At 34.4% G+C, this 11367-nt stretch overlaps 2 protein-coding genes across 6 annotated transcripts; one reads left to right on the forward strand and one right to left on the reverse strand.

Annotated features, from left to right (window-relative positions):
- Positions 1 to 247: 247 nt before the first annotated feature.
- kin17 (kin17 DNA and RNA binding protein) lies at positions 248 to 1512 on the reverse strand. The gene is made up of 2 exons (XM_017908595.1): positions 1107 to 1512; positions 248 to 1020 (listed from the first exon to the last, which is right to left on the reverse strand). The coding sequence occupies exons 1-2, from the start codon at positions 1510 to 1512 to the stop codon at positions 248 to 250; spliced, it is 1179 nt and encodes a 392-aa protein (XP_017764084.1).
- Positions 1513 to 3387: 1875 nt separating this feature from the next.
- LOC108553593 (protein FAM188B2) lies at positions 3388 to 10232 on the forward strand. 5 transcript variants are annotated; one of them, XM_017908573.1, is made up of 13 exons: positions 3388 to 3726; positions 3816 to 3888; positions 4100 to 4280; positions 4575 to 4782; positions 7714 to 7799; positions 7978 to 8195; positions 8576 to 8801; positions 9121 to 9186; positions 9264 to 9334; positions 9423 to 9573; positions 9636 to 9835; positions 9909 to 10061; positions 10139 to 10232. In XM_017908573.1, the coding sequence occupies exons 4-13, from the start codon at positions 4650 to 4652 to the stop codon at positions 10182 to 10184; spliced, it is 1350 nt and encodes a 449-aa protein (XP_017764062.1). In that variant the 5' UTR covers positions 3388 to 3726; positions 3816 to 3888; positions 4100 to 4280; positions 4575 to 4649; the 3' UTR covers positions 10185 to 10232. The 5 variants fall into 5 exon arrangements, with proteins under 5 accessions (XP_017764062.1, XP_017764063.1, XP_017764064.1 ...); XM_017908574.1 differs by having other exon boundaries at positions 4587 to 4782; XM_017908575.1 differs by having other exon boundaries at positions 4596 to 4782.
- Positions 10233 to 11367: the final 1135 nt, after the last annotated feature.

An 11367-nucleotide genomic window follows, 5' to 3' on the forward strand; every position in this document is an offset into this window, starting at 1 on the left:
TCCTCATATATATCAGTTAGTATAGGTTAAAGTATAGCATTTCTACTTTATTATGTATATATATATATATAAAATACAAATGTAATATTTAAACAATATTACGAGCATAAAAGTAGGGAAAACCTACAACATATAAAGAAAAACACAATAAATTTTACTTTATCATGTACTAACTGAGGCATGTAAATATTTTATTACAAAAATGATAAGTAAAACGCATAGATCTCAGTTTCCAACATAAAAAAGATTATATCACATATTTACAAATTTGTTCATACGGTAATTTTTTTACAATAATATTATCTTTATCTAATTTTACATCAATGCTATAATTTTCTATATGAAGTTTATACACCACACCCTTCATATTCTTATATTTTCCCCAAAGAATCACAATTTGCTTTCCTATAGCAGGTATTACAGTTTCTAGATATTCCTGATCTATCTTTATAACATGATTCTCGACTTCTTCAGGTGATTTTAATTTAATTTTTCCAACAAAATTTGATTTTTCAACAGACTGAATTATTCCTTTAGATTTGTAGTATTTATCCCCTAGAGACTTGCTAATTATTTTTACCATTAAACCCTCTCTTAACCATCCTTCTTTGTTATTATCATCCTTGCTAAGCTTAGATTTATGTTTTTCTGACCTTGTTGAATTTGTTTCTTTGTCTGTATACCTATCATTTATTTCTTCAGATTTTATATCAGAAATCATAGAGACTAATTCACTACTAACAGAACTCATTTCTGTTTTCTCTTGTTTAATAATGGGAATCTTTGCCTTCTTATTTATCTTCATGTTTAGAATTATTGGCGTATCATTTTCAAATCGTGTCAGTGGCTCTTTAACAGTTTCTGTTTGGTTACTACTTTCTTGCTGACCTTTTTCTACCTGCTTCTCTATGAACTCCATCATCCTTTCCTCATCATCTTTATCCATCTTTTGTTTTTTAGCTTTTTTTTCTTGAGCTGCTAATGTTTCTGGATCCCTATCGATATATGTCACATACCAACCTAAAAACAGAGAAGATAGTAGTTAATATTGTTTGTTTGTATCCTATTTTATAAATAGTATAAAATATAATATGTGTAGAAATCACCTTTCTCTGTTTCATCAACAACACATTGTCCAGTACGTCCAAGCCATTTGACAAATGCAGTTAATGTAAGCCAAATTGTAGCATTCATATGTATATGTCCTCTGTCTGAAATATATTCTTGATATACGCGATTAGCAGGTACACGTCTGGTACCAAATTGCCTTTTCAGTAAATTTAAATATCCCTGGGAAAACTCCCTTGAAAACTGATCCATATAGCGAGACGCATTATCAGCAAACAGCAGTAATTGTCTATGATGAGATTCTGACATTGTATGACACTTGAATCCATTTTCGTCTCTGCACTGTTTTTGACACATCTGACAATACCATCTTAACTTTTGTAAACCTTTTGCCTTAATTTTATTAGCAATGTATTTTGGTGTTCCTACTTCGTGTTTACCCATAGTTTAAATTGTTTTTACATTGAAATAAAGTAAACAAAATTACAATATCCTTTGATTAATTGACGAAGCTTAAATATAGACTATTGTAGTATAAAGTGAAACACATTATTTCGTTAAAAACAAGTTCATACAGGTTATAAATTGTAATATAATATTATTACACACTTCCTTCTTTCTTTAAATACTTTTTGTAATTCAACGAAGCGATTTTTATCACAATTAGGCACTTCTAATATTCTGTGAGTAAAAAATTACAAAGCACAATATTAAATAAAATCTTGATAGGTTATTTTATACATTTCTGCAGATTGCGAAATTTTGAAGTGCTTTATGAAGCATCTTGGAGACATCTATTCGTGACACACAGTACTTGTTATCAAACGTCGATAAAATTTTAAGTAATCGATAGTAGGTAAGTTTTGGTAACAGAATAAATTTCATTATTAAAAGAATTATATTTCTAATAAATATTGATTAAAATATAATTGAAATTAAATATAGAAACTTTAGAGTAATGAAAATATTTAATAAAACGTGCTAGTGGATATAACTAAAAGTACTTCCTATAGATTTATAACACACATATGCATTGAGTATGATATATATACATGAAATTACAATTATATTTGAAATACATGTTTGTAATTTTTATTCGAATATCCACAGAAATAAAAATTATCTGGTAGACTGCTATAGTCTGCAACTGGTCGATTCACTATACCCGTCTGTTTCTAACATCCTCCCAGAAACGTGTAAATTTGATCGATCATTAAGTAACCAAATACTCCTAGTTGCACGTAATCTGTAACTTCGCTCCTGGTACTACGCCACCCGGCTTTAAGTTCAATTTCATATTGCACTCTGGCAATAGACCAGATACTATGTACGACGCGTACGTGGGCATGCAAACATTTCCTAGAATACACGCATCAAAGTATAGTATATTTCATGAAGTTAGAAGCAAATTATTATCGAGTAATTTTCGAGTCAGAAATGACGTCTTCACATAGTCATTGATTGTAAAATTTTTAAGATACCAAATCTTTATCTTTAAATATCAAAATGAAATTTTTAAATCTTATTTTAAAATATTATTCCGAATTATCAAATATATTATATATACATTCTTTTTATTCATACCAATAAATAACCTAGTGAAACTTTGTCATATTTGGTGTAAGGATATCTATTTAATTTGAGGGTATTCTATCTTTGAAATTTAGTTCGTTATGAAGAATCCTATATGTAAATATACCTAAAGACCTGCGTATTTCGATACTGTATCTCGAGTGTTCATGCAATTGTATACGTATGCTTGAATTCGAAACTTTAGATTGTACTTCCGAAGGCCGAATATGGAGCATCTATTTCGAACCAACTCGAACTTGAACTTAACCAGTTGACGTAATCTTGATTATGGCGGCATGATAGCCAGGAAATTGGTAATTATGACAGAGAATGATAAGACATGCTTTCTACACGAAGTTTAACGACTCGGCTGAATGGGAATTTAGGTGAAATTATTTGATACGCAGATTGCGATCTGATTATACCTAACCTGGTGCAGGGTGTTACTCGTGTTCGTAAATCTAACCAGCACAATGTACTTTGACTATATTTAGTTATTCATACACGAAAATTATGTAACTGAGACGTTAACCTTTGTTTCAGAAAGATTAATTCTATTAATGATTAATACTTAAATTAACCTCTATTACCGTTTTTAATGTTATTGTCCTTAATATCATTTAATTTTGCAAAATCAATACAATAAAAATATTTGCTGTATCAATTTATTAGTCTTTACAAATTTTCTTTTTTAATCTTATTTTTTCTTTCTTTAAGGACTCAGAAAAGATATTGTAAGAAATAAAATCTTTCAACTTTGTAACATTGTCATGCAAAGATCTACGGAGAAAGTTCCAATATTTTTGGTGCGAATCTTCGTATTTTATAGTGCTAAACAGAATTTGAGATATTTTTCTCGAATATCCATTCCAATCGAACGAAAATGGCATGAAACGCATGCAAAGATCGACAACTGTGATAAAGTCGCGAGATAGCACACGAGTGAGACGAACTATGAGGTTGCAACATGGAAACGTAACCTTATTCTACGAGGCTGCATGTTTATGTGTGCATACCTAAAAGCATTATTTGATTTGATCAAGGATATCAACTCAAAGTGCATAACGATATCCAATTATGAAATACGTAAGTTTCCATTTAGTCAGTTATTAATAATTTTCATAATATCAAAACACTTTTTATTTTCTTTTTCATATGCACTTGCTTTTTTATAGGAAATCGTCTGCGTATCTCACTATATTCTTTTTTTAAAAAACATGATATACTGAGGAATGAAATTTAATTAAGGTAAACAAAATTACTACAAATAAAAAATTAATTTCTTTACATAATTCATTCAGTTGAACTGTAAAATTTATCATCAACGTTATAATAGATCGATCTTTTCGATAATTACTATTTTTATCAATCTATCCATTGGTACCACCAACAACCCCAAACTGAAAGCTAGTTAACCGATACTTAGACGTCAGTCTGACGCGCGAAACTTCTTTTTCAGCAACCGGATCACGGATTTCCTGAGGTGTTAGGGAAGTCGAGCCTTCGAATTCTCGAGTTCATGGCCCGCCATTATGCATATACATACGTATGCAATAGCCTGGTGGGATGGTAGATCGTGCGCGGCGCGATGAACCGACTCGGCCAAAAGCTACCGGAATTATTAACTCCTGTCAGTCTAGGTAGCTCGATGCAGCAACGAGCACTTGACTGCCTCTTCCACTTGTTAAGACCATTTTGAGAAAGAAGATCGATCGATTTCACGTAGATCAAACGCACTAGGCATACTTTGCTTGGTCCACAGAACCAATTTCTTTTTCATGTAATTCTTTATCTCTAAAAATGTTAGTCTACGACAAATACTCAACATGTTGAATCTTAATTAGTGGATTGTAGTCACGTTGCGATTGTAAAATATAAAAATCGATGAACTAATTGTTTTATGACTACTATATTCAAGTGGAGTCATTCCGTAGATTATGTTGAAGTGTTTATAGAAGTTTGAAGCGATCTCAAGACACGTGAGTGGATTTTTGAGGCAAGTGAAAGATATGGAGGAAGCAGAGGAAATCGAGGAGAGTACCAATTCGTGTTCGACGTCCACGTTGTCCTCGGCGTCGGTGCGTGGCAAGAAACCCTGCACGGAAATGCGATCGGAGAAGCCGGTGTACCTTCGTCAAAAAGGTACGACCTTAGAAACGTATTAATAGCTAGTAAAAATTCAGACATTTTGGAATTGCTCGGCAATATAAATCAGATTATTAAAAAAATTACTTGCAATTGGATACTAGGCGATTAAAAATAATTGAGAATTATTCGCAATTATCATTCTTCTCTTAGATATAGATCTACGAAAATAAGTTTAATTTTTAAAAGAATCATATACAGTTCACCCGCATCGTTATTCGAGGCTGATATTTCTGAAATCCAATTTCGCACACTGGCATGATGATGGATTAATAATGGAATGGTATATCCTTGTCTACAAACTTTCGCTGTTACACGTCTTATTATAAAAAGCACATATTTCAATCACGATACAATTATGATTTTCACTCTTTATAGTTTAGAACTATTTCTTTTTTTAGACGAATTATTTTTTACTTCCGATTCTTTAACACTTACATCACAGATTATACTGACATTCCTTGTATACCTTAAAAACGCAAATTTTAATTCCATACGAACAGTCCATATGTAACACACCTAACTTTATCAATTCATTTTTTCTGCAGTTTCTCATATTACTTCCGACAGAAGAAAGAAAGGAACTACACTTTCCCTGCAATGTTCTAAAATTAAAAAATTCCGCGCTATAAACGAAAAGATTGGAGGACGACGTTGTAGTGCACTGCAAAGCTTGACAACGAATGAAGTAAATTTCACCCTCAGAGGGCCGATTCGTCGATGATTCGCCAAGAATCGTCAAGTACTAGCTGACGAATTAAATCGATGGATCACTGGGGCAAATTAAACTGTATTATATCGGTAGGTGTAATCAGCAAATGCAGATGCCTGTTCCGACGCGAATTCGTAATTCGATAGACTCGATTACACGCAAGCACGCGATTCTAAAAAGTATGTTCGAGACGTACACATACTCGAGAACAGCCTCTCCGTCATCTCTTACTTCGAAGAACAAATAACTACTTATTCATCATCGATATCCCCCTAGAGAATCTATGAAACATCGATATTGTATGGTGCAAATTTAATTTTGATCTTAGAATTTTTATGATAAAATTGCACGATTTATTTTATGTTGGATGTGTCTGAAACTCGAGGACGAAAATATTTGAGACATTGTTAAAGGAAAACATTTAAATTTAACGGAGATGAATATTAAAAACGTCGAATTGCACCAGTATTATGTAGGTCTTTGCTAATTTTCTTCGTCGAAGCTGAAAGAAGTACTGCATAAAGTTGGGAAATCTCTCTTTCTAAAAACAGCATTTCGAATAACGGTGATTGCAGACAGGCACCAAAACTATTATTTCAGAACGGAAAACTCTGTAATGGAATGAGTTAAAAAAGAACCGATTTATACATACGTACATACGTTTTACGAAGTTCGCGTGTCACGTGAAAGGATTTGCGCGAAACAATAATACATGGCAAGTAAATGGCATACGTGCAAGAAAAAACAGTGAAATGGTAAATGAAAAGGAGAACGGCTTCGAGGATGTGCGATTACTTCATGGTGCACCGGGATTACTTCGATGAAACAAAATCTTTTCTTTATAATTTTCCTCTGCTCTAGATGCAAGATTGCGGAAGCTAGTTTTACGTCCACTGGTTCGGATAATTGCAACAATTACATAAAAAATTTACCTCCATTAGTATCTCCAATTTTGCAGTAATCTCCGTAAATTTTCTATTGAATTTAATGTGTACTCAATTTTATCTGTGTTTTTTCAGGTAATACCTTCATTACGAAAATTAGTCTATCGTGGTAAAAAGCACGATAGATGCGTGATAAATTCACACATTAATGTTTAATGAGGCATGGAATACATAATATTGAATAAAAGATCAATTTCAGGTTGTACAAGTTTACATAAAGACTTAATCAAAGTTACACAAAATCAATCACGGTCTCATCAAGGTTCCATCAAGGCCTAAGAAAGTCATGCAATGTCTTATAAAAGTCATGCGAAATTATGTGTCTTACGAAATCATATAAGGATTCACTTAAATCACAGAACATCACACAAATGAGATACGAACATTTTTCTTTAAAAGATAAGCTACAGTGATTTATCCTAGAGAACCTACTAATTGAATACTTAACAAAAAATTCTATAAATACCCAAGATTCTAATTCAACGTACAAAATATTATTAAAATATGAAAAAGAAATTCTAGACAGTTTCCCGCACATCACGCAACTCTAATCGTGCGGATGTTCATGTCGACACCAATTATTCCTCGAGTACCATAAGTCACCACCTATAAACCCAACAGAAGCTGCATTTCCGGTACACGTATACTGAACCGCAGACATCATCTTAGAATACATGATTAAGCTGCTTGCGTGGTATAAGACATGTCGTGTACATGACAGAACGATAGACAGACATTATTAGGGCATGTCTATCGTCTATCCTGGCGAGCAGAGTGTCTTTGGACGTCCGAATTGACGCGTTTCGTGCGGCCGAAAGTTTCACGGACTCGTCGCGATATCTGGCTGGGATCGGCGTATATAAAGGGACCTGGAATTCGGCACGAATCCCAATTGATATTCGATAGCTTGGTGCGCCGGCTGTGCCAGTGCACATCGGGTGACAAACGCTAGAAGTCTTCTCACACCCTTCAGTTCCTTAAATGTTTCGCTCTTTTACGTCTGTTTTTACTTACAACTTCAACTTTTCATTGGGATTAATTTTTTTTTACATTCTCTTCAGGGTCTTCATCTTTTACCTCATAGATGATTCCAGTGTGTTTATTGATGTGTAAGATTGAAGTTTAAGGGAGATGTTGCTGTCTGCTAGAACAGCCAGGTGTGCGGCTCTGATGGGAGAGCCTGATGAATTGTATCCAGGTGGAGAACTCGAAGAACTTTTTGGAGTGAAGAAAAGGGATTGACGAAGTTGTTTTGTGTCTGGTTTGTTGCAGAAAAGATCATATATCCCAGGAATACTAGGACTCTGGCGAAGACAGCTGTTATTGGTGGCAAACCTATCGAAGAGGAGACTTGTATGGTACTTTGTCAATTAGGATCTTAATTAAGACAGATTGCTAGATTATTTTTTTATTTCATTTTAATATTTCCATAACATCGTAGACGTGGACTTTTAAGGCTTTGCCAAAAGTTTAAAAGCTTGAAAGCTTCTTTGTTCTTTTATTGTTGTTCTCCTCATTTTATATTTTTTACTCTAGGCTCTGAGAACATTGGTTTTCGGAAGTTGTGCTAGTCCACCGAGACCGGAATGGGCAAGAACCGGATTCACCCTACGACCTTACGGACAAAGCTTGGCATTTGGATTACGAGCACCGAGAAATACGACCAGGGGTCTCGTCACGGCTGTGCAGGCCATAATGCTCAAGCATTTCCTGTTTAAATGCAACAGACAGGACACTCATGCTAGTCCAGAAAGGTAAATGTCTTGAACATGTTCGTTGAAATTCTACACAATTAAGAATTATCAGAGACAATTTACACTGCGAACATCATGCTGATTGAAAAAGTCTTTTAAGTTTAATTTAATCACTTTTAAAAATATTCCTTTTCCTTTTAGGACACGCTTCTGGACTTGTATGAAGATTTTTAGTTCTTGGAATTGCGCACTGAAGCTTTTTCCTCGCTTTGACTTTTGAGTTTGCAAAGTATTTTGTGCTTCTATTTTAATTTAGCACGAAGAATTTTTATTTGGTTTTACTTTTATAAGTGTTAAATATTAATTTATTATCTGTAATGAATTATTTATAATATTGAGAATGAAAAATACTGAAGCAATTTTATTTCTGTTGAAAATAGTCTACTGAAGCCATCGTATGATAGACAAATCGATGTCTTAACATCAACGATAGCCGAAATAATTTGGCGTTGCGCCGGTGGATTCGTTGTGCAAAATACTGGTTGTTCGCCAAATCAAAGTGCCACCGGAAACGCAAATGTCCCCAGGGCCGTGGTGGTTCTACCGCAAGAGACACCTTATGTACAACATAGCGTACAATACTTTCAAGATGGTCTCACGGAAACCGTATGTAAATATGTTGCTAAGAAAAAGTAGGAAGTGACAATTTTTTGATATAAAATATATTTCCATTAGACTTATTCATCGTATTACTAATGTTTGAAGATTATTTATGGCAAGATAATGAACGCATCATTTCGTAAAGAAACTATACTTTAATTCTTATTAAAAATTAATAGTTATTATTTATTAGATATTACAGTTAACCTGTCGAGTTTCCAGTGTAAATAAATAAATTTCAGCTATTGCTATTACACCAATTAGTAGCCTTATCTTCATTCTAAATTTTCAGAATCATTTATATCTTAAAATTTTTTATTTGTAGCTGCATCTGTTCGAGTTTGAATCTCTACAAGATTTGGAAATATTTATTAAAAGATATTTATACCTGGTAAGTTCAAATAAATATGCTAACATTAACGAGTTGTCTTTAAGTCAGTAAAATATCTTATGTAATAATTATTCCAGTTTCAAGACGAAGGTGGACCGGGTGCTAAATTATTATTGTACAGCGCTGTGCTTTCCAGAGGACTTTCTAAGTAATTTTCCTTATATCGTTTATTAATTATTGTTACTATCTTTTAAAGATTATATAACAAGTATCACAATATGTTTTTATCTACATAGAGTGCAAGCTGATTTGGAAGATCCAAAAGGTTCAATATTAAGTGGTTGCCCAGAAGAGGGCCCCACAAACGCTGTAATACTCTCATTAACCGGTCGTGCTTCGCCTCACCTTCATAATGGGGTGCTACACGTAGGGGATGAAAATACCTATGTAAGTAACAGTTTTTCTTCCTTTCCCAGATTTGATTTTTACTTTCCTGTGTAAATGTCAAGGCTATACCGCAATGGGGAGTCCTCGTGAGGAGTGAAGTAGGATTTCTGGTGCACGAAGGTGACGCACAATTGAGTAAACAGCCAGGTTCTCGTCTGAAAACTCCGAATTTACCGATATGGGTTACTCTGTGTCATGGTCATCATGGTGTCTTGTTTAATACGAATCGCGAGTTGCTTAGAAATTATCACGCTGAACGACGGTATACAATTATAATCGATTACACAATATTTTGTATTAATTGATAATGCATTTGTATCATATATTTCTGCAAGTTTCGAGATCCAATACTTCACGTGCGGCGGCAGTCATGCCATTTTGACCGTGGATACTAGGTCGACTTCCGGCAATGATTCAGAATTCGAAGGCCCAAGTAAAGAATGTATGGACATTGCTGCAACACCTTTGGAGAAACTCATACGCTCCAAGTGAATAACTATCCACAGACATCTTTTAATACGTGCCATTTACATTATTAAAATGTATATCTTTTCTTTCTTTCCAGGTGGCAAGATGCTTATATACAATGGAATGGAACACCTTTAATGTGAATGCACCAATATGTGTGTTCATAAATTTAGTTAAAAATTAATACAACTTTTTGCGTCGTTCGTTTAGATAGTAACAGATTAGTTATCTTTGTAAAAATTTCTGTGCTTAGAAAAAAAAATTGTTTCCATCAATTCTTTAATTTTCACTTTTATTTCAAACGAGAAATTTCTTCCAAGATATTGCTAACGGATTGCATACAATAGATATCGATTTCGCACATTCATCAAATGTTCTTCAACACGCGATCGCGTGAAGCGCAGAGTCTCGAACACTAAACGATAAATTCTTTTACATCAAATTTTGCACACTGCTACTTTCATCCCTTAGCTAACACCTCTATTTTCACTTGGCAAGACTTATTTCATTCATTAAGAATTCATCATCTAAGTTCACACATAAAGGAATAAATTCCTTTCTCTACCATTCTCGTTCATCGTAATTTCCATATTCCACACAACGAAGTCAAACAAGACACGATTAATTTTCTCCATAGAAATGTTCAGCAATTAAATGTATAGCATACATATCTTCAAGAACAATAGGTTGTTCCCCATAAACAGTCACTCGTCGAATCCTCGCCATCGTTTTCCCAGCCACAGAATTTTGGCTTTCATGAGAATAGAGGGAGGAAAGGGAAGGAACAGTTGCATGTGCAGTGGTGGACACGTAGCCGTCCAATTTCCTGCCAACGAAAGTAAACACCTGTTCGAAGCAGGGCCAGGAAGGCGCTCGGTTGGTCGTCGATTCCCCCTTCCTAACAATGGAGAACCGACTTCCCGAGTGCCGGTCTACCGCGTCTCTTTGCTCGTCCGTGTTTCGTAGTAGCGAGTCCTGCCGGTCGAAAGCGAACAGGTGTAGGTTCTAAAGGTTCCTCTGTCGCTGTATTAAAATTAACAAAATCCGTCGTGCAAATCTGAATACGAGCAAAGCGAGGAAACGAAGGAACAGGGTGGAAGAACTCGAGGATCGTTTCTTCGATATTTATCTCGGTGGATTTTTGAAATAATTCGTGACACGTGCTTTGGATAAGCTAGTCCTTAGAATAACTTAGAATAACTTGTTCGAATGACGATGTTCCTTTGGTGGTGTTTTTGAAAAGGTTGAGACTGTGATGGAATGGTTGAAAAAGGGGTTGATTGTGGGATGTAACAGAACGTATATCTGTTAAAAAGTTATGTTGAT

This window comes from Eufriesea mexicana, unplaced genomic scaffold (genome assembly GCF_001483705.2).
Source record: "Eufriesea mexicana isolate 0111107269 unplaced genomic scaffold, ASM148370v2 scaffold11296, whole genome shotgun sequence".
Classification (NCBI taxonomy): domain Eukaryota; kingdom Metazoa; phylum Arthropoda; class Insecta; order Hymenoptera; family Apidae; genus Eufriesea; species Eufriesea mexicana.